A 27,754-nucleotide genomic window follows, 5' to 3' on the forward strand; every position below is an offset into this window, starting at 1 on the left:
GACAGTGAGCCACAGGGTCAACAACTGATACAACTGCTCTGCACCCATATGATCATTCTGTTTCTCACTTTCAGTACACTATTCAATAAACTACATGATATTCAACACTTTAGTATGAAACAGGCTTTGTGTTAGATGATTTTGCCCAACTGTAGGCTAATGAAAGCATTCTGAGCACAGTGAAGATCAGCTAGGCTAAGCTATGATGTTCAGTAGGTGAGGTGTATTAAATGCATTTTTGACCTATGACATTTTCAACTTATGATGGGTTTATCGGGATGTAAACCCATCATAAGGTGAGAAAGATCTGTATAGCCTACCTGGAAGCATTTGCCTTCTCTCAGAGAGGGAACACAGGAAGGAGCCTATTTATGGCACAGGTCTGGAAGTGGACAGCTGAGCTCTGATCCTAATTCAAACCCTCAGCAATCAACTTAACCTCTCCACATACTCACTTTCGTAGAGGTAAAAAAGTGATCATTACAGTATCTTACATTAAGACTGACGTGAGGGGCACCTGGGTGGCTCAGTCGTTGGGTGTCTGCCTTCGGCTCAGGTCATGGTCCCGGAGTCCTGGGATCGAGCCCCGTGTCGGGCTCCCTGCTCGGCAGGAAGCCTGCCTCTCCCTCTCCCGCTCCCCCTGCTTGTGTTCCCTCTCTCGCTGTGTCTCTCTCTGTCAAATAAATAAAATCTTTAAAAAAAAAAAGACTGACGTGAGGCTACTAGGTATTTACCCAGAGGATACAAAGTGCTGATGGGAAGGGGCACATGCACCCCAATGTTTATGGCAGCATTATCCACAGAGCCAAAATACGGAAAGAGCCCAAATGTCCATCGACTGATGAATGGATAAAGATGTGGTAAATATACACAATGGACTATTATTACTCAGCCATCAAAAAGAATGAAATCTTGCCATTTGCAACAACATGGATTGAACCAGAGTGTATTATGCTAAGCAAAATAAGTTAGAGAAAGACAAATATCATGATTTCACTCATGAGAATTTAAGAAACGAAACAGATGAACAAAGGGAAAGGCAAGGAAAAATAAGATAAAAACAGAGAGGGTGGCAAACCATAAGAAAGTCTGTAGTTAAGAGAACAAACTGAGGGTTGCTGGAGGAGAGGTGGGTAGGGGGATGGGCTACATGGGTGATGGTATTAAGGAGGGCACTTGTTGGGATGAGCACTGCGTGTTGAATGTGAGTGATGAATCCCTAAATTCCACTCATGAAACCAATAATACACCGTACGTTAACTACTTTCACTTTAAATAAAATAAAAATTAAAAATAAAAAGACTGGCGTGACGATTGAGTAAGTCAATACCTGTAAAGCACTTAAGCAGTGCCTGGAACATAAGAAAGCAGGCCACGCGTGAGCTATGACACTGGTTATTCTTAGCATTAATTCTGCAACCAACAGTGCCACTGAAAGGGGAGTGGTAAGACCACAGCCTCTCCTTCAGGGGCTTGAGCAGACTGTAACGTGTAGGAGGGAAGGGATCAGAGGTGGAAGGCCAGGAAACTAGTTAAAGAGGTCACTGCAATTCTAGGTGAGAGGTACCATCCAAAGTGGCAGCCACAAAGGAAAGAAAAGGGAAGGGAAGGGGGCCAGACATCAGCCATGTCTGAGCAGTCGCATTGACAAAACCTGGCAAATGCCTGGATGTGGCTGGTAAGGAAAATGGAATAGTCAGAAGAATAAAGGATTTTGTCTGAAAAGAAGTCCACTTCTGCACCAAGGCAACAACTGAAATTACACTCAGAAATTAATTCTGCCTGCTCTGGGCTGTGAGCTTCTTGTCATCTTGTCACACCTGGCGGCTCTGCTGCACACACGTTCAGAATGCCTCCCTACTCCTCTGCCAGGAAACCTTGATTTCACTTACCCTGCCTAAAGGTGACTTTTTAACCCGCGTGCCATGCAGTTGCCACCACACGGTGTAACTGACAGATCTCAGGCGCAATGCAATCTTTCCACCTGCATAGCTAGCTACCTGGGTTCAAAGGCCTCCGGGAGCGCCTGGAGACTTGCTTAATAACCAACTCCATTCCTTCTACCCTTTAAGTTAATCTTTCTCCCTAAAGCTTCAGACTAAATTATAAAGTGCACCTTGCAAAGAAGGGGCAGCTGCGAAAAGAAGCCACTAAAATGAGATGATGGTAGCTCCCTTCTCAGGCACGCTGCTCCGCACTCACACTGTCACCCTGCACACCAACCTAGTCTCCGAAAAGCCCAGTCTCCTCTCCACCTGTATGCAAACCCTAAGGTTCGCCCTACCCACCAACACACACACACACCAGCGGCACCCACCCGGGAGATCCACGTCCCTTGCACGCAAGTACAGGGGGCCAAGACTCAGCCGACCACATTTTAACTCTATCCTTAACTTCCAACAGTCCACTCCCACCTTGGCCCTCAGAACTGAGGCTGAACTGGATGACCTCCCAACCAGGGAGCAAAGTCAGCTGCAGGCACTGCCCCGTGCTCGCTCCTCCCAGCTCTGCGTGACCAGCAGCTCAGGCCCTGACTTCCAGGGCTACAGCCCCGCACTCCCCGCGGGAGGCTTGGCCCTGGCGAGTGACAGCCCAGCGTCCTCCAGAGGGCCGGAAGCTACCTCGTCCAGCCGCCTGTAAATTTTGAAGCCTTCGTGCTCCATCAGCAGTTGCCAGTCGTTCCCGACCCGCCCGAACTGCTGGAGCTCCTCACAGGCCTTCTGGAACTCCTCCCCGGAGAAGCCGCCAGACGTATGCTCCATCTTTCCACAGCCCGGGCTCCTCCGCCTGCAGGGGAGGCCTCAGACCTGCGGGCTATGTGTTCGGGGGCGGGCCGAGAGGGTGGTCCAGCGTGATTGGCAGGGAACAGAGGCGTGACGGGAAGCTGTGGGACTTACGGCGAAGAAGGAGCCTAGAGGGAGGCGTGGTCACGGAGGGGCGGGCGCAGAGAGGTGGGCGGGGCTGATCAAGAGCAGCCAGGTTGGGAACGGAAGTAGAATCAGAAAAAATTGGACTTGATCTGGGGGAAGATGGAGGGGCTAGTCTTTAAGTGAAGAGGCTTCTAGACGGAAGGGAAATGGAAGAAACTAATGTCACCTCAGAAACCTCTCCAGGGCCCATCTCATACTCCTCCCCACCTGCATACCCTCCAAACCTGCTTGGGTGTCTGTCCCTCCTTTACCTTCTCTGAAGAAGGCAGGGAAAGAAAGTCCCTGAGGCGATGGGTGAACTCTGGAGGTGAGATGGACAGAGCAGATATGCTTGAAAATCTCAAGCATGCTAGATGCTAGCATGAATGCTATTCAAGGGTCAGATGCTAAAACTGAATGCTCAAAGATCTTTTTGTTCCCTCAGGTCCTTTGGGTATTACTATATGTCCTACCAGCACACTGTATTTGGCTTTGGATAAAGGAGGTAGTTTAAACAATATAACGTGGGCGCCAATAAATTCTGAAAACTCATGTTTTCTAATCTGTAAAATGGGGTAAGAACTGTGCAACCAGTGAGAATTGAGGAAGTGACTACATAAAATAAACACAGAACATGTTTGCACATGTTTGGGCAATGCCTATCAAAGTAACTAAATGTTCAATAAAAATTTCCACTTATTTTACATTACTGTATTGAAATGTTTCTCCTTCTAAACTTAAAGACTTGAACCTGAAGACAAACTATGTTCATGCCAATTTCCAAGAAGAGAAATAAGATCAGATGTGGCAGCATAGATAAGTTACTCTTTTATTCAATTCAGTGCTGGTTCTGTCTTGTTTTATGAGGATGAGAGGAGGGATGTGGTATTTTCCTAGACTAAATGCACAAGAGATTAGAGACATACTTTCCTACTGTTTTTATAATGCCTTTTAAGTTCTCTCTTCTTTATACAAACTGTAGTAAAACTAAAATGCAATTGCTTGAATAAGGCAATTTCATCAAAACCCATGGGCTATGAACTATTTTCAAATATCTTCAAGGAATCCCATTATAAAGATATGCTTTGATGAAGCTGCACCCTTATCACTGTATAACAATAGATTAATGAAAACAACATGAGAGTGTAAGTGACACTGTGCAAGATATGACATATAAGGCAGAAATTCAAATTGCATGCATTATACATGTTTAAAAGTGTGCTTACCTACTAGACTCAGCAAGGCAATACACATATATTTGGGTATGTTGAGAACCATACCCATGTTTGCTTTATTATAGTTAATAAAGGAAAGAATCATATTAGCAAATAGCTTTTATTTGGTGCAACCTCCAAGGTCCAGAAAACACTTGGAGAGAGGTCTAGATCAGCCTGTTCTCCTTTAGCACTTGCCTATTTTAATAGGCCATCCTGTTTCCTTTGTGAAAACACTCTCTAGAGGAACTTCCAACAACATGACAGCTAAAGCTCCTGGCCCCAAACATGGAAATTCTGGGCAAAATATACCAAAAATAGTCTTAAATATTCAGTTTAGCTGAAAATAAAGAGTATACACCAGATTTCAGAAAGGAAAGAGAGAATGAAAGCCAGGGACACATGCACATTGGATATCTTTAGAAGGCATTGACTACCCCCCACACCCCACACCCCCCCACCTTGTTTCTCAGTGGAGGAACTTCCTTCCTTTAGAGTAATACTCTTGGCCTCACTCGTTGACTCCTTCCTTCTCATGAGAAGAGGGGTGATTTATGAGTTTAAAAAAAGGAACTGCTAGGCATGTCTGGATCAAGCCCTTCTGGCTGCTCCTTTCTGGTACCTCTCCACTTATAGAAAATGTGCATTCTCATCTGCCCTAGGTTATACAGTAAACTCAAGAGCGTAGGCTATACTATAGAATTGAGACTTTCCCATGGTGTCTGTGCCTGGAGGCCAAGTTTGGTTATAGGCAGTGTTGTAATTCTTTTGTTGCCTCTATTCTGTAAACTGCTTCATTGTAGTGAAGGTGAGATGCTCATTTCCATTGTCAGACTTCCCCATCTATCTAAATGGATTCAGAACACAGGTGGGGAAGAGAGGAATTTGGAGTTTCCTAAGTTCCAAACAGACAGAAGCTCTAGGGGCTGGGGCTGGGGTCCTAATACTCACATAGGGACTGAAGACATGCTAGTGGGCGGTAGGTGGTGGGAGGTTGGATGGGGGACTCCTTCATGAAGCCTGGATCCCTTGGGGCACCTGGGTGGCTCCGTAGGTTAAGCATCCGGCTCCTGGTTTCTGCTCAGTTCATGATCTCAGGGTCCTGAGATCAGGCCCTGAGTTGGGCTCCACATGCTCCGGGTGTGGAGTCTGCTTGAGATTTTCTCTCTCCTTCTGCCTCTCCTCTCCTCCCTTACTCCCTCTAAAGAAAATAAAAAATAAAGCTTGGATCCCTCAGATCCTCAAGATCTGCCCCTTGCATTTCCAGGAAACCAGAAAGCCCCAGCCTATACACCATGGAGCCCTCAAGGAAGCTCATGCTTTTCCTGAAGCCTTAAGCAGAAAGAAATAAAAAGACAAGTGGGAGAAACTGAACCCCAAGTGTATGCCAGAGATGGGACCTAAATTCATGTTACCTGTACTGTATGGGAGCCACAAAGAGATAAATTAACACCAAATCTGATTCAGGACCATTGAAATGGATCCTATGGGAATCAGAGCCAGGGACACTTTCACAACTGAGACACATGGAATTATCCAGGAGAAAACAACACCCACAGAAGATGCATATACACTGAGTGAGTTATGAAGATCTGAGGAAACAACTCTCCATGTGAGAGAGTTAGCAGATGTGCAAACAGGACTATCAGAACCAAAGAACTACAGATAACAACAGGCCAATATGAGTAATTTTCAATATGCATTTCTGACAACTAAAGCGAAGAAGGTCTAGAAATGGGACACTAAGAAAAAGAAATGAATTGGAAAAAGAACCTTCTGCAAATGAAAATACAATAGTCACTAAAATCAGAACTTTAAAAGAGAGGTAAAATTGTTCCAGACAAATAAAGGGATAAGAAGGTGGCTATGAGGCAATTCTCTAGAAAGCAACAGGGAGATAGAAAGAAATGAAAACATGGAGGCACCTGGCTGGCTCAGTCAGAGGTGCATGCGATTCTTGATCTCCAGGTTGTGAGTTCTACCCCCACATTGGGTATAGAGATTACTTAAATAAAAACTTTAAATAAATAAAATAAAATCACAATGAGATACCACTATGCACCTACTGGAATGGCTAAAACTAACAAGATTGATCCAAGCAAATATTGGCAAGAACATGGAAGAAATAGAACTCTCATACACTGCTGGCGGAATGCAAATGATAAAAGCACTTTGGAAAATTGACAGTTTCTTTAAAAGTTACAGGGTGCCTGTGTGGCTCAGTCAGTTAAGCATCTGACTCTTGATTTCAGCTCAGGTTATGATCTCAGGGTGGTGAGACTGAGCCCTCCATCAAACCTCACAAACTCTCATTAAACATTCATTAAAATTGATGATCCTGTAAGCCACAGAGGATATTTTCAACCAACACTAAAGTATATATATCATTCTTTGATGACAATGCAAAAGCAAAAGAAAGAAAAAAGAAAAAAAATAGCTAATCCCTGCCCCCATATATTTGAAAACTAAACAAACAAAACAAATACATACTTATTCTAGGAACCTAGCCAGCAATTAAGCCCCTGCATCAAATTCCTTTCTGCTTAAAACACCTTGGAAGAGTTCTTGTTTTCTGTCCTTACTCCTGTGTGATATCTTATTCATAGATTAGGATATTTAATATTTTAAAGAAGACCATTTCTATCAATTTAAACTATAAATCCAATGAAATTTAAACCAAACTCCATTAAGAGTGTTCAAGGAACTTAACACACCAATTCTAAACTTCACAGTAAAGGTATAGGAATCAAGCAATTTGAAAAAGTAGGAAAGCAACTTTTTAAGGTGTGGGGGGGAGAAAACTGCCCTATCAGATATGAGGATAATATAAAGAAAATATGGTAATACTGACTAGGAAAAATAAATAAATAATGAAACAGCTTTTCATCTAAAAAATCCATATGCACACTGAAACTTAGCATGTGAGAGAGAATGGACAATTTAAAAAAATAGTATTGGAGGCACTGTATGGTGACAGGTGGTAGCTACACCTGTGGTGAGCAGAGCATAATGCAGAGACTTGTCAAATCACTACATTGTACCCTTGAAATTTATGTAACATTGTGTGTCAACTATACTTCAGTCACAAAAAATGGTAAAGAAAAAAATGATATTTGAACAATGGACTATCCTTAAACAAAAATGAAATTCCATTATCATATCATATACAAATGTGAATTACAGATGTATAAAGAACTAATTGCATAAGTCAAAATGTTGAAACTTTCAGAAGACAATATAAAGGTAAACCTTTATGACTTAAGAGTTAAGAAAAGATTTCTTAACTTAAAAAATTAGTGGCTGGGTGGCTGGGTGGCTCAGTTGGTTAAGCGTCTGACTCTTGATTTTGGTTCAGGTCATGATCTCAGGGTCGTGAGATCAAGCCCAGGATTGGGCTCCATACTGGGCATGGAGCCAATTAAGAATCTCTCTCTCTCTCCGTCTGCCCCTTTCTCCCCTCTCTCTTAAAAAAAAAAAAAAGATTTCTTAAAAACATAAAATAGCACAAACCATGAAAGAAAACATTAACTGATCTACATTAGAAAGCAAAAACTCCTGTTCAACTATACACTATAAATAAATCAAAACCCAACACACAGATTGGTAGAAGACATTTGTTACATGGACAACAAAGGATCAATATTGATTATACACATGGAGTTCCTATAAATCAATAAGTAAAACCCAAATAATGCAATTGAAAATATGAACAGGGAAAAAATCCAAACAGCATATAAACACATGGAAAATTGTTTAACTTCCATAACTGAGGAGATGCAAAATAAATCACACCATTTCATTTCTATTAAATTGTCAAAAACTTAAATAGTAGAAGTTGGTAAATATACAACAAAATGAAAGCTCTGACATAAAATGTTCTAGTTAAAATGTAAATGTAAAAACCGACTGGGTGGCTCAGTCAGTTAAGCATCTGCCTTCGGCTCAGGTTATGATCCCAGGGTCCTGGGATCTGAGCCCCACGTTGGGCTCCCTGCTCAGCAGGGAGTCTGCTTCTTCCTCTTACTCTCCTTATGTTCTCTCTCTCTCATAAATAAATAAAATCTTTAAAAAATAATAAAATGTAAATTGTAGTTTGAAAAACAACTTGGGAAGACCTATTAAAATTGAGTATCCACATATTACCTGGCCCAGCAGCTCCACTTTGGTGAGTGTACTTGAGAGAACTGCTAATATTGTGTAAAGATACACATTGTTCTAGTGGCAAAAACATTGGGAACAACATAAAATATTCACCAAACACAGAATAAATAAATTGTGGTATATTCATTTTATAACTTTTGAAATAAAAAAAAGAATCTATTTGTATATTATGGATAAATCTTGAAAACATATTTGAATAAAGAAAGCAAGTTGCAGAAGGATGTACAGAGTAAGAAACTTTATAGTGTTTAGTCTGAAAACTTAACAATGTGAATGGGAGGGTGCCTGGGTGGCTCAGATGGTTAAGCATCTGCCTTCAGCTCAGGCCATGATCCCAGAGTCCTGGGATCGAGTCCCGCATCAGGCTCCCTGCTTGTAAGGGGGCCTGCTTCTTCCTCTCCCTCTGCTGCTCCCCCTGCTTGTGCTCTTTCACTCTCTCTGCCAAATAAATAAATAAAATCTTAAAAACAAAAACAAAAACAAAAACAAACAAACAAACAAAAACCCCAATGTGAATGGGAAGGGTTCATGTTAACTTCAAAAGTAATTAATAATTTTTCTTTAAAAAATTATGATGCAAATAAGGCACGATATTAATGTATGTGCTGGGTAGTAGGTTCATGAATGTTATATTATTCTCTGCACTTTTCCATATATTTGAGATTTGTGTCATGTAAACAAATTAAAGAAATAATTCTAATAAAGATATAATACTATCATTCTCATTAAAAATAGAAGAAAAAGAAACACTATTCTGGAATACCATGTAAAATGAATGAGTGAGTAATGAATGTTCACAAATGCCTAACTTTGCACAGAGAACAAATATAGATCACCTGTTGTGATTGATCAGTGTTGTGTGTGTGTGTGTGTTTAATTGGGGGACTAAAAGTATATCTGTCCTTATTAACTAGTAAAAGCTGCTAGGCACCACACAACTGAGAAGAGAATGAATTATAGAGTATCATGGATAAAACAAATGGGCAAAGATCAGAACTTCTCACTTTCTGTAGGGATGTTTTTCACAGTATAGAACGAATTTGGTTTGCGGATTCCAAAGACAGAGTCATGGTCACATGACTTTTTTGCAATCAAAAGATCGGCGTTCCAGTCACTTTAAGAACCAGGCAGATCACTTTAATTTTGTAAACCTATTTTCTCAACAGTGATATAAAAATAATACCTATCCCTGGATTTGCTGAGAGGATTACAAAAATAATACAAATGAAAGCACTCTGTAACGAGAAAGCGGACCCTTATGGAATGTATTCTCTCAATAGTTATTGCTACGTTCTATAGCTGAGTTGAATTTAATCTGTCTCGATGGTGGTCCAAATCAGTTTACTTCTTTTCCCTTTACTTGTACTGTTGAATGTCTGCTCCTATGAAAATGCTCAAGAGTTTTGCCTTGCTAGGGCAGTGGAGAAACAGAAGAGGATGATGACGCTGTTACTGGACTCCAAAGCTTATAAAGCAATAACTGTAAGTAGCTTAATAATAGCTTAAGCCCACTGAGTACTCATTATGAGCCAGAAACTATGCTAAGGGTTTTCATTTAATCCTTGCAATACCCCCTCTGAAATCAGTTCCATTATGATCTCCAGGTTTTACATGAAGAAACTAAAGTTTAGAAAAATGAAATAACTTGTCCAAGGTCACATGGGTAGGTCAAAGGCAGAGTTGAGGCTGGGAGCCAGCTCTATTGGGTTTGAGAGCCTACTTTTTCAGGTCTGCGTCACCTACTACCAACAAAGGATCTACAGACATGAAGCAGTGAAAATAGCTGCTAACTCAATTATATCTGTAAGGGTTTCCACTCTAAGGAGACTTTTTATGAACATTCTAGCCATAATACTATAACATTTAGTGCCAGGAAAGGATTTAGATATTGCCTTTAATTTGTTCTCGTTTATGTATTCATGTACTCACTTCTTTGATAAATACTGATCATTAGTAAATATTTATCAAAGAAGTGAGTACATTAATAGATAAAAGAATAAATTAAAGGCAATATCTGAATCCTCCTTTAGTATGAGGTTTTTTTTAAGATGATTTTATTTATTTATTTATCAGAGAGAGAGCACAAGCAGGGAGAATGACAGGCAGAGGGAGGAGTGGGCTCCCTGCTGAGCAAGGAGCCCAGTGCAGGATTCAGTAGATCCCATGACCCTGGGATCATGACCTGAGCCGAAGGCAGACACTTAACTGACTGAGCTACCCAGGCATCCTTAAGTATAAGCTTTTATGCTTTAATGGCCATAACAGCAATTGTAGGGTACAAAGAAGTAAGATGCAAATTCTCATCCTTAGCTTGCCATCCTCATGAACACATGAACAGTTAATTTGAGAAATTATTTTATGTATGTGTTATATATTATCTAGTCCACCACTTTTACTTTATGGAACCAGTATCATACTGTCTTGGTGACTAGAGCTTTGTAATATAGCTTGAAGTCTAGAACTGTGATGGCCCCAGCTTTGTTTTTCTTTTTCAAGATTGCTTTGGCTATTCAGGGGTCTTCTGTGACACCCCTTTTATTTTATAAGAGATAATTAGAATAAGAGAATGAAGGCATAAAGAGATAATACCTTGGATAACCACCTGGCTATTTGGTTAGTCAAACCATGTTGTCACAGATCCATACAGACTGAAGGCTCCTAGTCAATTTAGCCTGCTAACATAAGGAAAATAAGACATACAAATCAGGTATTAAGAAAGATGAGTTTATAGTTTTGCCTATTGGGACAGATACTGTATGTGAGCTTTATTAAAACTGACAGTTCAATTCATGAGCATGGAATATTTCTCCATCTTTTTGTGTCTTCTTCGATTTCTTTCATGAGTGTTCTGTAGTTCCTAGAATATAGATCCTTTACCTCTTTGGTTAGGTTTATTCCAAGGTATCTTATGGTTTTTGGAGCTATTGTGAAGGGAATCATTGCTCTAATTTCTCTTTCTACAGTTGCATTGTTAGTGTATAAGAAAGCAACTGATTTCTGTGCATTGATTTTGTATCCTGCCACATTACTGAATTGCTGGATGAGTTCTAGTAATTTGGGAGTGGAGTCTTTTGGGTTTTCCACATAAAGTATCATGTCGTCTGTGAAGAGAGAGAGTTTGACTTCTTCTTTGCCAATTTGAATACCTTTTATTTCTTTTTGTTGTCTGATTGCTGTTGCTAGGACTTCTAGTACTATGTTGAACAATAGTGGCGAGAGTGGGCATCCTTGTCATGTTCCTGATCTTAAGGGAAAGGCTTTCAGCTTTTCCCCACTGAGGATGATACTCGCTGTGGGTTTTTCATAGATGGATTTTATGAACTTGAGGAATGTTCCCTCTATCCCTATACTCTGAAGAGTTTTAATCAGGAAAGGATGTTGTATTTTGTCAAATGCTTTTTCTACATCAATTGAGAGGACCATATGGTTCTTCTCCCTCCTCTTATTAATGTGTAAACATTGTTAAAATGTCTATGCTGCCCAGAGCAATCTATACCTTCAATGCCATCCCGATCAGAATTCCAATGACATTTTTCAAAGTGCTGGAACAAACAATCCTAAAATTTGTATGGGATCAGAAAAGACCCCGAATCGCCAAGGAAATGTTGAAAAAGAAAAACAAAGCTGGGGGCATCATGTTACCCGATTTCAAGCTATATTACAAAGCTGTGATCACCAAGACAGCATGGTACTGGCACAAAAATAGATATATAGACCAATGGAACAGAATAGAGAACCCAGATATGGACCCTCAACTCTATGGTCAAATAATCTTTGACAAAGCAGGAAAAAACATGCAATGGAAAAAAGACAGTCTCTTCAATAAATGGGGCTGGGAAAATTGGACAGCCACATGCAGAAGAATGAAACTCGACCATTCTCTAACACCATACACAAAGATAAACTCAAAATGGATGAAAGACCTCAATGTGAGACAGGAATCCATCAAAATCCTAGAGAACATAGGCAGTAACCTCTTTGACATTGGCCACAGCAACTTCTTTTAAGATTCATCTCCAAAAGCTAGTGAAACAAAAGCAAAATGAACTTTTGGGACTTCATCAAGACAAAAAGCTTCTGCACAGCAAAGGAAACAGTCAACAAAACAAAGAGGCAACCCACAGAATGGGAGAAGATATTTGCAAATGACACTACAGATAAAGGGCTGGTATCCAAGATCTATAAAGAACTTCTCAAACTCAATGCCCAAAAAACAAATAATCAAGGCAAAAAATGGGCAGAAGACATGAACAGACACTTCTCCGAAGAAGACATACAAATGGCTAACAGACATATGAAAAAATGTTCAACATCATTAGCCATCACGGAAATTCAAATCAAAACCACATTGAGATACCACCTTACACCACTTAGAATGGCAAAAATGGACAGGGAAAGAAACAACAAATGTTGGAGAGGTTGTGGAGAAAGGGGAATCCTCTTACACTGTTGGTGGGAATGCAAGTTGGTACAGCTAATTTGGAAAACAGTGTGGAGGTTCCTCAAAAAATTAAAAATAGAGCTACCCTATGACCCAGCAATCGCACTCCTGGGTATTTACCCCAAAGTCACAGAAGTAGTGAAAAGAAGGGCCATATGCACCCCAATGTTCATAGCAGCAATGTCCGCAATAGCCAAACTGTGGAAAGAGCCGAGATGCCCTTCAACAGATGAATGGATAAAGAAGATGTGGTCCATATATACAATGGAATATTACTCAGCCATCAGAAAGGATGAATACCCAACTTTTACATCAACATGGATGGGACTGGAGGAGATTATGCTAAGTGAAATAAGTCAAGCATAGAAAGTCAATTATCATATGGTTTCAGTTATTTGTGGAACATAAGGAATAGCATGGGGGACATTAGGAAAAGGAAGGGAAAAATGAAGGGGGGGAAATCGGAGGGAGAGATGAACCATGAGAGACTATGGACTCTGAGAAAGGAACAGGGTTTTAGAGGGGAGGGGGGTGGGGGGATGGTTTAGCCCGGTGATGGGTATTAAGGAGGGCACGTATTGCATGGAGCACTGGGTGTTATATGAAAACAATGGATCGTGGATCACTACATCAAAAACTAATGATGACTAACATAACATAATAAAATTAAAAATTAAAAAATAAAAAAAAAATTGACAGTTCAGAAAACCAGGTGTTTGAATTCTGGAAGGGATCAGAGAATAAGGTCATCAACCACCTTCCTTCCAGTAAAGGGATTCCAGAGATGAGCTGGAAGTATTGTATTTCTCAATCCCTTCCGCTGCCCTGACTAATCACTGTGGGGGATCTGAGTTCAGCACTAGGGCGTTTCAGACAAAAGTTTAGGGTTTCACTTGGGCTGTGGTCCCCAGGCTGCGCTCTGATACTCATCAGAATAAACACTGTGGCCCTTTTTTTCTGCACGCCTGGAGTCCTCTCTCAGAGGGCAGGTCTCAAGTCTGGGTCAGAAGCCTCGCTGTCTTCTCCGGGAATATAGACTAAGTCCTTCGTGAATTCGGACGACCTAGCTGAGGCCAGTTGCACCTGGGGAAAGGACTCATTCAGGTCGCCTCTCCTTGCCGCCATCTCCCTACGGTGTTGTGCCCATCAGATCTTTTTGGAAGTTTGAAAACCTCCTACTGATACCGCTTTCTTTCCTTCAAAACCCGCATGCAATTAGTCAACAGTTTTTGCTATTTATACTTTCCACATAGCTTAGGTTTGTTCACTTCTTTCTATCAGTGTTCTCACCCTAGCTTACAGCGTCCTGTGCTGTCTGACTAGCCCTTCCTGGGAGCCCTGTCCTCATCTTCCCCATTCTCCCCTCACTGCCCTCCAGCCTGCTGGTCCCCAGTGTCTGGGGTCCAGCCACATGTCCGCCCTCTCCACACTCCTCACTCATTCCCATCTTTCACGTGTCAGCCCGAATCCTTTCTCCAGAGAATCTTCTTCCCCAGCCTCTTATGTGCTAACTCAGCCTTTGGCTTTTTTTTTTTTTTTTCCTGTACAAAATTGATTTCCAGGGGTGCCTGGGTGGCTCAGTCAGTTAAGTGTCTGACTCTTGATTTCGGCTCAGGACATGATCACAGGGTCGTGAGATCGAGCCCCATGTTGGGCTCCCCGATAGGCCTGGAGCCTGCTTAAGATTCTCTCTCTTCCTCTTACTCTACCCCTCCCCCCTAAAAAAAATGATTTCCACTTGTGATTGGACCTGTATCCCAGTGGGGGCAAGAGGAAAACAATAAAAGCTAAACAAATAAATGCTAATTTCTTCCTAGCACTGATCTTGATCTGAAATTAGCTGAGCATCTGTCTCCTCCATCAGAGCACAAGCTCAACATCTAGACCTGCCCATCCCTCTCAACACTGTGTCCCCAGTTCTTAGCACACACCTGGTATATAAACATCTGTTGAGGGAATTAATCAAGGAATTCTGTTGCTCTGCATTCTGATATTCATTATTATATGATATTCATATATTCAGTATCAGAATATATACACACAAATATATGAATTGTATGTGCATATATTCTGTTGATCTTCATATATGTGTGTGTGTATATATGTATAAATATATCTAAGTATATATGTATAAACTGATCACCACACTAAAGTCTTTTGTTAGTTCCATTCGTTTTTAAGTTGTTCTCAGTTTTCTATATATACAATCATATTGCCAGGGGAGGATAAAAGGATAACTTCACCATAGCTTTTCCAATAGCTATACCAATTATTTTCCTATTTCATGTTATTAAATGGACTAGAACAGTGGTTTTCAAAATGTCTGAGGAGGTACCTCTGGCCCCATCATGGGAAGGAGGGCAAACTAGCAGGTCAAGTTCCAGTCCTCCATCCCTGCTTCACAAGTAAGAGCTAAGCTTTTGCTGGTTTTCCTTACTGGAACTCTGCAAAAAAAAAAAAAAAAGTTTATGAAAGGAAACTTTAAACTACGCCTTCACTATTCTTGAGTTCTTTTTTTTTTTTTAGGCTTTTATTTTTATTTATTTGACAGAGAGAGAGACAGCACAAGCACAAGCAGGGGGAAGGGCAGGCAGAGGGAGAGGGAGAAGCAGGATCCCCGTCGAGCAGGAAGCCCGATGCGGGGCCCGATCCCAGGACCCTGGGACCTTGACCTGAGCCTAAGGCAGACGCCCAACCGACTGAGCCACCCAGGCGTCCCTATTCTTGAGTTCTTAATTTTGATTAATCCTCAAAGTCCTATAAACATTGAAGATTGGCATTTAGTATTAGGGAGAATTGCTTGGCTTGTATTTCTCTCTAAAATACATATTTTAGACTCTTGTAAGAGCCTTTGTTCTTATGAAAAGTTTGATTTGTCTTTCATGTTCAAGAGCTTTGCCTGGTTATACCTATAGGCATGTGTCCCATTTACTTTCAGTGAACCATTTTTAAACTTTAAACTCAAATATTTATTTAGCTCAAAAATTTCTTCTTCTGTTGCTTTTATTTTTGCTTGTGTTCTCTTGTGGTTCCAGTTCCTGCTGTGGAATTCCTACTTTGCACAAACTACATCTTTCAGACTCCTAATTTCCTATCTTTTTTCTCCCATTATTTTCAATTATTTATTATTTCCTGTGAGTCTTGAGAAAACTCTCAAGTTTATCTTCAGCTTCCCACTAACCAGACTTTTCTCAGTATAATAGAGGATATTCATTCCTTCATTGGGAGTTGAACATGGCAAATATATTTCTAATTTTCACTCGGGCTTTCCAGACCTCTGATTTTTTCTTGTTCATGCTGTCAACTCTCATTTTGGAGATGAAATATCTTGAGTCTTGAGTCTTATTGGGAAAAAGACTTTAAACCTTTCTAAAATGTTACTCTTTGCTTATGACAAATATATTTTAATCCAATTTAGTAGAAAAGCATAAGCAGTGCAGGAAATGGAAACAGGCAATAGAAATATTTAACAATACAGCATATTGAGATCTTGGGTACTGGTGTATCATTTTTTGCCCCTAATATTAATTATGAAGTATTATCAATTTTTGCTTTAGCTTCTGACCTATCTTCATGGACAATATGGGGCATAAGAGTAAAATTAAAAACAAACAAACAAACCAGCATCAGAAAAGCTGAAATCAGACTGTACTTTATAAACGTATAAAGGTATATGGGATATCCTTGCAATGGAACACGAGGGAGCCACTTTATGGTCCATTTTATTGACATGGAAAGAGGTTTACCATAAACAGTGCTAAAAACAAGTTTGTAAAAATTATATACAGCATAACTCTATCTTTGTAAGAAAAATAACATACATCTTATGAAGACAAAATAGAATAAAGATACAACAAAATGTTGATAGTTCTATTGAAGGTAGAGTTAACATTTGATTTTTTATTTTCTATTTATATTTATCCCTATTTAGTTTTTACATTATGACTAAGTTTTCCTGGTATTATTAAAATTGAAAAAGAAGGCACCGTGATTCCTTGAAGTGGTAATTTGTGTGTTAGGACTTTCAGTCGTGGGCTGGGGAAAATTGTGATACTTTTGTTCAAGAGTTAAATTTGCTAATGCAATACACATATGCAGTCGGCAGAGGGCGCAGAGGAGTAAGAGAAGGAAGTGAGGTGAAAGAGCTGGTTTGTAGCTGGTTTTATGGTTTCATAACCTAAAGGTTATTTTGATATCCTTTTCACTCACGTATCCAAAAAATTTTCAAATTTTCGCGATCACTTATATTGTGAAATGTTTGGCATTTATATTATCTGTAGAGTCAAAAATGTACTCCAAGTGGGTAAAGGGAATAAAAATAATGGTCTATTTTATGCCAGGCACTGACACATACTTTATATACTGTCCTCTCCTATGAAAAATGTAGGTTGATAAATTTCATCCGACATTGTAGACAGATTAACACAACCTTGATAAGGTTTTAATTTTTTTAAAAAAGTCCACAAACTTTAGAGATACAAAATCTCACAGCCATAGACCACTTTATAGTTTATTAAGTGCTTGCAGATTTATAATTTCATTTTATGCAACATCCTGTGAAATAGGTCGTGTTTTTAAAGATGAAGAAGCAAACAGGTTAAGTGGTTTATGGAATGTGGTAGCAAAGTTAGAGGTTCTCCCCACCAGGTCTGTGAGTCTGGGCATATGGATTCCACTGTGCTGTTTCCCTAGTAATCTAGAAATCTTCAGACATAATTAACACCTGGCCCCAACTGGAGAAACAAATGACATGAGCAATAGTTAATATCAATACAAATCAAAGAAGTATATTCTTCCTTTTTTTTTTTTTTAACAGGATTTGACATTATAATTCCCCACTCTGGTTCTTGGATTAATTAATCTAGGTTTGGTGGTTTCAACATGCTGATTCGGAGACATGCTTTCAAAATGTGAAAAAGTAAAATCAATGTCGTGAGATTATATCCTATTTTGTTTTGTTTTGTTTTTTTGTTTTTGAGCAATAGTACTCTTTCTTTTAAGAAACCATCATGACTATGGATGATGGTGGTCTTCTTTTTTTTTTTTTTCTTTTCCTGTACTTGTTTAGCAAAACCAAAGTTTGAAATCCTATGTCAGTCTCCCTCCACCCACTGTAGTTTTTTACTCATCTGAGTCCCCAAGGAAACACCATTGTTTTGATCCGCAATGAGCAATCCTAGACTCTCAGGTTGCAACAGGCTGCCAAGTTTCTTAACAAAACCATCCATGAGCTCTTCAGGTAAACTAAGAGACAGGTGCATTTATATTGCAAGTTTTCAAAAATTCTCGAATAGAAAACATTTTAGTGGCTAATGAGCACTGCACATTTTCTCAACAGCTGTCTTCTTATAAACAAATCCTGGTAATCTGCCTAAGAAGTTTTTAAAAGAAAGTTGTAAGGAAAAAAAATCGAGGAATAGAACAGAGCTATTTTCAATTTGCATGAAAAGAACTGTCCCTTGGGGGTAAAAAAAAACAAAACCTTGTTCATCCTTCTAAACCATGTGCTACTGTAGACCTAGAAAAACAGAGCTCACTATTTTAAAAACATCTGTCACCTCCTTCAGATGAGACATCCCCAAACCCTGTATTGAAAGGAAATTCTTATTTTAAGCTTAAAGAGAGGATCATGAAGTATAGGAAAAGATGGAAAATAAAGATTAGCTGTGATGCATTAAGAAAGCAACAGAATGATTGAGATTGACTTTTTGAGATCGTAAGAAACTGCAAAGAAAATAGTAATGAGTGAGTCCCCTGATCTGTTCAGGCTTCACTGTTCCCAAGTTGAAAATGAAAGAGCTAGACTAGATGATTTTCAAGCTCCCCTTGCAGGCTAAAGGATATGTGTCTGGCACTTTGTGACTCATTTACGTAGAATTTTACAATTTGTCAGTGCTTTCCGTAGCCTCCAAGTTCAGGGCATGAAATGGTTAATGGAAAGCCCCAGCCAGCTGCTGGTGGAGGGGAGTTGGTGGTGGCAGAGTCCACATTTCCCTGCAACAGGGGTCCTTCTTAGCTGAATTCAATCTGGAAACTAATTCCTTCTGCTTAAAGGAGGGAGCAAGATATATAAACCAGCCCACCACAGTGCTGGGAGAACACAGAAGCCACAGTGATGGAATGCCCAGAATGTAAAAGGAAGTCATAAAGTAGGCAAACAGAGAAGGAGAGAGAGAGAGAGTGAAAGAAACAGGGAGAGAGAGAGAAAGAGAAGCCTTTCTTGAAGATAATGAAATAACCAAAGAGGCATTTCATAGGGTGTATTAGAGGGAAAAAAAATCATCCTTCAGAGTGGATGAATCTCCCTATTAATACTGTGAATCCTGAGCAGTTGCAGATGTAAAACCTGTTTAATTTCCTACCACTGATATTAAAGGTCAGCATACCAGGAAGCAGCCATCCTAGCACAAAGCAGAAAAGAACCAGAACCAAATGAGGGAAACCAGAGCACAGAGATGCTACCTGATTTGTCCACAGTCACCACATTTTAAGCAATAGAGCCAACCAAGATAAGCTAAAATCTAGGTCTTCTGACACCTGGCACCTCAAAGTCTTGCTACGGAGGAAATATGTGTTATATGCCTACTGTATGCATTGGGTGTTATGCTTTGGCACAGGGGTCATGAGGATAAATTTTGTATAGCCCCTGCACCTGAACTCTTAGACTCTTAGAAGAGATAAACAAGCAAACAGCTACTTTCTACATAATTTGGTGAGGACTATATGTAAGTAGAGCAGTGTTCTCAATCTGGTACAATTTTGCCCTCAGGGGACACGTGGCAATGTCTGAAGACATTTTTGGTTCTCAGCTCAGAGGTTGCTACCAGCATCTAGTGGGTAGAGGCCAGGGATGCTACTAAACATCTTGCAATGAGCAGGTCAGTCCCTCCACAAAAAAGAATCATCCAGCCCCAAATATTAAACATGCCCAGCTTAAGAAACCCTGGCTTCGAGCAGGATGTGGACACGTAGAAGGGAACTGAAACCTACCTGATCTGAAGATGGAGGAAGACTTATCAGTGAAGGGGATACTTGAGGTAGTCGGGAAAGAGAAGTACACATCGTCGTGAGTCTCTAGGAGTAGGAACCAGCAAGTCATGAGGAACATGAAAAAGTATGTTGTAGCTGTAATCTGTGACTTGATCCAACCTGGAGCAGAGGCTGGAGAGGAAGGGGCTTTGTGCTTTGTGTGTAATGCTGAGGTTCCAAACCTTCAACAAAGAGAAACCACCGATGGGTTTTATCCAGAGGAGTAGTGTGGTTAGGCTCAAATACTTGACAGCTTGCCATATTAGCATCAAGCAGAGGATCTCAAACTTCATTTGGGACACATATAAAACAATGCAGATTCCTGACCTTTCAAAGACATACACCTTCACATACACACACATGCACGCCAAATATCCCGAGGCTGTCATGCAGTAGGTCTGGGCTGGAGCCCAGAAACCTGTATTTTTGACAAGTACCCTGTGCGGTTCTGATGCGGGGAGTCCAAATCCTTGCTGGGGTACGGAATATACTTGATGGTGTTAAGACCATGATCCCACCACAAAGAAAATAAAAAGGAATTTTAGAAAGAGAGGAATATAGGGGCGCCTGGGTGGCTCAGTCGTTAAGCGTCTGCCTTCGGCTCAGGTCATGATCCCAGGGTCCTGGGATCGAGCCCCGCATGGGGCTCCCTGCTCAGCGGGAAGCCTGCTTCCCCCTCTCTCACTGTGTCTCTCTCTGTCAAATAAATAAATAAAATCTTTAAAAAAAAAAAAAAAGAGAGAGGAATATATAGGCTATCCTTTTCTCAGTTCTAATCCATAAACTTGAGAATGTGAACTGGGAACACTAGGAATCCACTGGGTCACACAGCGAATGGCACAGCTGCTCTTTCTGGATCCTGTGGCCTGGGAGGGGAGAAGCACGAACGAAGTACCCGCTCCGTGTGGCACCCTTTTGGCAGCTTCTGGAGAGCCCAGTTGCTTCTACAAAACCTGTCAAAATTCTCTGTCCCAGAGCCTCATTGGTATAGCGGTCCCTGCTTCCTGTTCCCAGAGACTCACCCTTAGGCTTTCCTATCAGTCCTCCCTAACACCAGGTGCTCCTGTGTCCTGTCACATAAAACCGTGAACTGAGGTCTCCAACTTACGTCATGTCATGTCAGTTACAGCAGAGGAAGGCTCCCCAAGTGGGAATTCGGACCCCTGCTGCTTGACTTCCAAATTCAATTGACTATTTATCTTGTTATTGATCTCCTTGGACACCCAACACTCCCTACTGCACTGGCTTGGGACAGGCAAGAGTGGAAATTAGTGTGTGATCACTGCAAACCTAGAATTTCTGACTGGAACTGAAGAAAACCTTTGCACTGCAGTCAGCCTCTGAGCCAGATGTCTGTGACTCTCTTCACTGGGAAGTAGATGAATATCCACAGTAAGAGGTCAATGGCTTTGCTGACAGATGCTGAACCAGGGACTTTTTTTTTTTTTTTTTTTTAAGAGGCTTCCTACAGATGTTCTGGTAGCTTGGGTGGCAGTGTTAGCAGTTTCCCCCAAGCTGTCTTGTCTAAGTTCTCAGATATTATGAGCCCAAATAGGATTTTTAAAAATAGAATAAAAAGAAAGAATAGTAAAAGATCTACAGACGGGACCCTGAAGTCCGACAGACAGAACTCTGAAAGAGAGGAAAGAAGATTCAGATCCAAGTTTCCTGACTTTCTGTTCATGGCTGTTTTCATTGCACAACCAGAGTGGAGAGTCAGAGATGTTCATTTTGCTGTGGAAGGGATCCAAAACCTTACCCTGTGACCCTAGGAAAAAAGATCAAGTTAAACTGGAGCTATAAAGAAAGTTTTCCAAACTAAGTTTAACTTGGAAAATAAATACCAAGAAATAAGGGGAGAGAGGTTCTCCTGAGACTCCTGAGCCCATCAAATTGGAAGTCATCCAAAGTTATTGATGGCAGATTTACCCACCAAGCACAAGTGGCCAGTTGGAGTTGAAAGTGAGCTTGGGTGCCCCTCAAGACACAACAGAAGAAACATTGTGTTCTCGTTCTGCGGTCACACCACTGTCTTGGGATCATTAGTTTGACCAAGCTTTACAACTGCTTTTACAAAGACAATGATGCCTGTTTCCTGTATAGTTTATTTAAGTAAACAAAAAGGAGACAGCAAGGTACCATCTCCTCTCTGAAGCAAAACTTTAAAATTTTTATCTAAAGAAAGAAAGCAAGAGATCTGTTCTCTGCATTGTTCCATAAGATAAGCTCATAAGATAAATAGTTCTATTTTGAACTAAGTTCAGATGGGCAAATGGTTCCCTTTCCACTACCCACCCACGTTGTGGATATCAGATTGTGAGTGGATAAAAATATTTTCAAACAGTTTCTTGAACTGGCCCTTCTCTCCATCAGTGGCCCCTACAGAGTTTCTATGGGAAGGTGATTGTGTGTTTCTTCTGGCAAAACAATCATTTCAAAACTCAAGAGTTTATTTCAGATGAAGTATAAACTTGTGAGCAATAGAAAGTGTGCACATCAACTGAACACAGAAACAATATTGCGCAGGGATTAAGAGGGAAACTTTGGAGTCAAACAGGCTTTGAGTCTAACCCTGGACTCTACCATTTTCCAAACGGTGACGTCCCCAGGCAAGTCCCTTCATCTCTTCTTTTGTATAATGGGACTATTTCTAGCGACCTCCTGGATTATCTGTGAGTATTAAATGAAATAATAAAATATATAATAATATATATAATAATATATATATATAATAAATCTATAAAAGGTGTATAGCATAAGGTAAGTGCTCAGTAAATGTTTGTTTATTATTAGGTGAAGCCTGTGGCTGAATCTACATGGTAACTACCATCCAAAGAATACTGAAAAAATGCCAGTAGTAACTGAATAATTAATGTACTTAGCACTAAATAGCAGGTCACTTTGAAATTATCCATTTGAATAATGCTCTGAGTTCCCAAGTTTATATTTGACTTCAGTGTACAGTCATTCTTTTATTTATTTGTTCATTTATTTGGCAAAGACTTTCTGAGCACACACAATTGCTGATACCATCCTTGAGGATGTGGGAGACTTTCCAGTCAACATGATCTTGGTAAACCCCAATATGAAGTCTTGCTTACATTGCATAAGGACCAAACATGACATTTCTAAAGAAATCCACAGGGGACTTGGACTGCTTTTTTTTTTTTTTGCATTAACTCGGGGGAACATAAAATTAGTTCTTGGTAAGACAAAGGCTGTTCTCCACCTGTGATATGGGGAGATTGGAACTTCCTTATGTAGTCTTCTACATGAGTAGTCCCTTGCTTGGAGTAGTGATCAATGCAGGAGAAAACACTTTCATTCCTGGAAAACATCTGTGGGGTGATTTTCTCATGGTGCACAGTCGTACAAAAGGATTGCTATTTATGTTGTTTTCACAAAGTTTAAAATTGAACTTTAAAATGGGATCAATATATTCTTTGCATATAGTCAGGACAACCAAAGGCTCAAACTGGAATTCTTAAAATATTGACTTTCTTGTTGTATGAAAAAAGTTAGCAATGTCAAGTCATGTGTGTATACAATGTACATCAATTGTGTGTATATGTATGGAATGAGGTAATTATAAATTCATTTATAATTTTAGAGGCAAATTTACCTGTGAGCTAATAACAACATTATTTGGCAATTCAAACAATGGTTCATGAATTAGTAGGCGGGCAATAATGCCTCTCCACTGGAGAAGTGGCCAGGTATGCTAACAAAATTAAGCGTGCATCCTCTACCCTACCTGCTCTTTGTCCTGGCCTTCTATTTCTGGTGACAGTATCACCAAGCTCTTAATTACTTAGGCCTTAAAACCTTACAGTTCCCTCTCCCTTGATCACCTCTCCCACAGAAAATTCACTGCCAAGTTCTGCTGATTCTGTCTATTATGGTGTCTTTAGACCTGCCCACATTTCCTAATATCAGGCCCCTAGGACCTTTCACCTGGACAATCACAGAGATTTTCTAACTGGTGTCCCAGTCATACTCTCTGACTTCCCACAAGTAGCCAGGCTACTTGTGATAATGCAGAGAGCTGACCATGCCATTCTGCTCAAAAAACACATTGTTCTCAGAATACAGTCCCAACTTGACCTTGAGGCCATAATCTCACCATAAACCCTTTCCAGTCTTATTCGGACTGCTCTCTGTCTGTCCCAGGTGCTCTACAAGTCAACCACACAGGCTACTCCAAGCTCTCGGTGAGGACTCACACTTTTCTGAGCTATGTTTATATGCATCCTTCCACCTAGACTCACCTTCTCTCCTTCCCTACTTATAATACTCTCAATGTCTGCCTGCCATCAAGCGTTCCCCTCCCACTCATGCCAGGCTGACTTATTTTTGCCTGGGCTTCCTATAGCAGCTTGTTATCCCCTCTAGTAAAAAGGTTACTCACATAGGTTGCTTTGTGGCTTTCCTGTCCTAGGCTATGAGCTCACTGAGAGCAGAGACCATGCTTTATTTACTAGATTGTACCTTCTCAACTAGAACATTAAACAAATCCCTGGCACCTGAGAAGAGTATAGTAAATACCAGTGGAACTTAAATGTTCGTGAAAGCACAGGAATGGCCTGGGTGACATCTGAAATGTCCCTACTGCCGTGGCATCTGGCAAGACTCCACTGGTACTAGGGTGTGTCTCAAACCTCCCCAGATCTGCTTAGTAAGAGGACAGCTCAATTTCAAAACCCAGATGCATATGAGGCAACACACATGGTTTCATCATCCTAGAAGCAATAGGTACGCCTTCTCAAAACGCTTTTCCAAAACTAAACCTAGTGAGACTATGTCATCCTGAACCCAAGAAAACGGGACTTCCTCTGAAGTTAGAAAGAGACACGCAACCTCATAAATACTACACAACAGTCTTCTCAGCACAACACAGGAGAAAGCAGCACTTAGGCTTGAATCCTGGTTCACCTCTCTCCCTAGTAGTAGCCCAATTTGCTATAACTCTTTACCTTCGAGGTTCCTCATCTTAGGGCTCAAAAGAATAATAATACATAAATACAAAGGATTATGCAAGATACATGGTGATGTATCAGGAACACAGCAGTTTCAAAATATATTCAGATTTTGTTTTGTTTTGTTTTTTTATATTCAGATTTTGAAACAAGAAAATCATTTCTCATCTGAGGCTGGAGTGCCCATTAGCTCTTGTTGAAGTGAGAGGTGATTTACTCAGCCCTCCCTAAGGTTCCACTGTGTCATTTGATTTAGCAACTCTGTTTTTTTATGTTTATATGATCATTCGTAGTTACTCAGAACAAAATGGGTAAGAGAATGGTGACCAGGATGTGTATCTAAAAGATGTATGTTTTCCTTTTTATACTCACGTGGACTTCATGAGTTTCTGGTAGCTGGAAATTGACCAGCAAATAGTAAAATATATATTTATATCTAAGGCATACCCATTGTTCCTCTTGGTGCTATCAGATCTCTCTATTTAATGTCCTAGGGCTCAAAGAAAAGTGCCTGGGGGTGGGGAATGGTGTGGGGGAAAGCAGTAATAACATGACCTGTTATCCAAAATGAACACACAAGCACAGATCACTTTCCAAAATGTTAGTGATTTCAGAACATAAATGCAGACACACCCTTAAAAGAAGCATTGGAAAGGAGAAAAACTGGCCAGCTTCCCAAATCTCACTGAATCCAACTGGACTGGGTGATGACCCAGATCAAAGGCATGCAGTGATTGGACAGAGTGCCGGAAGGAACTGGCATCTTCAGAGCTGCTGGAAATTAGCCAACTGAACCACACCAAGCAAAGGCAAACTGAAAGCAAATATGGGCGAGTAATTGAATACACGTGGGGGTGCTCTTCACAAAATGCAAAGTTTGTGTGTTCCCAAAGGAGCAATTTCCAGGTCTTCAACAGCATAAAGTCAATGGCAAAATCAAAATGCGCCCCCTTTCCAGCCCAGGGACTGAACCTTGGCTTCTATCAAAGGGAAAGGGGCGAAATCTCCTCTTTGTCATCATCATCTTCCCTGCCCTCCTCCACTTCTGTATCCCCTGTCCCTAAATAGCTTTGTTTCTAATCTCATTTCTGAGTGAAATAAGATTTTTTCAAATTTGGGGAAATTCTCTCCAGACTAGCAAGCTCTGCTGTTTATGATGCCTTTGGTGGGAATGTTACATGTTGCAGGGTGGTCTCAATTTCCCAGCACCAGACTGATGTTGAAGCCTGGAAATTAGGTGCTGATTAGCAGTTCAGTTCCTCAGAGATGTGATTTTCCAGTAAACCATCATTCCCATGGTGCCTTGCCATCCTCTGATGAAGAGCGCAGAAAAGACCACTCCTGTCTGGGACTTTAGGGAAAGGGTCCACACAAGAAACCACATGCCATTTTCACCATGAGTCCTCCTCTTCAATTACTCCTCTTCTTACATGCATATTAGGATGAAAGAGATTAGTTTACACCCCGCTCCCCATGCCCACATACCTCCCGAACCCCACACCCGCCTGGAAGTATAGAACAAAGATGACAAATTCTTTTCTGCAGGTTCCAAGTAGGACAGAGGAGTATCAGGATGGGGGCTTTGGGTAGGGAACATCTTGAAAATGAAAGCCTGAATGAGGCTATAAAGAGAGTAAAACAAAGCAGGACATTCTTTTCAAACTTGATTCCCTTTTTAAAAATATGGATAACATTCTCATACAGGGAAACCGAACAAAATGCAGCGGCACTTAAAGGATTTCCTCTCTCCAAGTTTTCTCCGGCCCCTTAATTGTGTTTAAGCCTTGTTGAGTACTTTGTTTACAGTCCCTAGTGTGGTGATTTGCATCCCCCTCTCTGGGTTGCTGTTGGCCGAGGCGGGCAGCTGTCTCAGTCGGATTCTGGCTGGGAAAGGTAAGAATCTTTGCCTTGCTTTTTGAAAGATCTGGGAAAAAATGTTGAATGCCTACAGAGGGGTAATAGGGGGTGGTGGGGGGCATTGACTTAATTCACGCACTGGAAGCTTTCTGAAAAGTTCCCCAAACTTAAAAGAATCTCCTGGAGCCATGTGTTTTAAAAAGAACCAGAAAGATTTCTTCTCCCTTCTGAAAGGCTTGCAGAAAGAAGACTGGTTTCATTGTGGATAAGATTCTGCATTTGGGGGCAGGTGTCCCTTAAGGAGTTCCCAAGAAGGTTTAGTATCTTATAGGCACAGAGTGGAAGCAGGTAAAAATATTCAAAGACATCAGCACTGATCACTAGGAATTCTCCCTGCATTTCAACTCGAAGAGATAAAAGTCAGTTGAAACTGTGTGTGTCCGTGAGTATAATGATTGGTGCCTATTCTTCGTATACAACTTCTGTGTTATCCCAAAGCTTTCTTCGTCTTTGTATTTATCAATACAAATCATTGGTTGTCTACTTAGAGTCTGAAGATGTGCATCTGTGTATCTAGGCATATGCACACTCTCTGTGAAGAATTAGGGTGAATGAGATGCTTGGAGCCTGGAAAGGCTGAAGAATGCTTTGGTGTTACAAGTAATGACAGACTTGCCCCCGTTCCCAGCACACAGATACACTCACTGTCCCTTATTACAGATTCAGTCAAGGGCTCACTGCGGAAAAATGGTGCCTCTGGTTTCTCTCTGGTGAAAGTTGGATTCATTACCTTTGATTTTGGTAATAGGGGACTATGATATTCAACAGGGTAAGGTGATATTGAGAGCTTCAGTGGGTTTACTGGATTATTTTGGGGGGAAAGAGACCTATGCTAGGAGATGGAGAGGAACTGTGCCCAAAGTCCACACATTGCAGATGGGAGGGATTGATGCTCTTATAAGGAGCATCCCCAAAGCCTCCAATGTATGTAGCCAGCAGCCTCCGTATCACCATCTTCCCAGGGCAGTGTTGGCAAGTGCTGAAATGCCCTGGTCCTAAGCATCCCTTATCTTTGACACCAGCATTTCTCCTGGATGATGGCTCTATCTCTTGTGACCCCACATTTTAAAAGTACAAGGATGGCAGCTAGGAGGACTTTGTACCTGG

The 27,754-nt window shown here is 40.8% G+C and overlaps 1 protein-coding gene across 5 annotated transcripts in view; it reads right to left on the reverse strand.

Annotated features, from left to right (window-relative positions):
- PCTP (phosphatidylcholine transfer protein) overlaps nucleotides 1-27,754 on the reverse strand; it is a 254,907-nt gene that overhangs the window by 20,335 nt on the left and 206,818 nt on the right. For 2 of the 5 annotated variants that reach the window (XM_045889199.3, XM_054510889.2), the window contains one exon: nucleotides 15,061-15,169. The exons of 1 other annotated variant lie outside the window; for it this stretch is intronic. In XM_045889199.3, coding sequence (XP_045745155.1) covers nucleotides 15,061-15,075 — 15 coding nt within the window. In that variant the 5' untranslated portion in view covers nucleotides 15,076-15,169. Of the gene's footprint in view, nucleotides 1-2,621; nucleotides 2,861-15,060; nucleotides 15,170-27,754 lie in introns of those variants that run through there. 2 more of the 5 variants (XM_045889197.3, XM_045889196.3) reach the window with 2 other exon arrangements.

The sequence above is a fragment of the Mirounga angustirostris genome, unplaced genomic scaffold (genome assembly GCF_029215605.1).
Source record: "Mirounga angustirostris isolate CCGP_5_RB_7025 unplaced genomic scaffold, mMirAng1.0.hap1 SCAF_17, whole genome shotgun sequence".
NCBI classification, from domain to species: Eukaryota; Metazoa; Chordata; class Mammalia; order Carnivora; family Phocidae; genus Mirounga; species Mirounga angustirostris.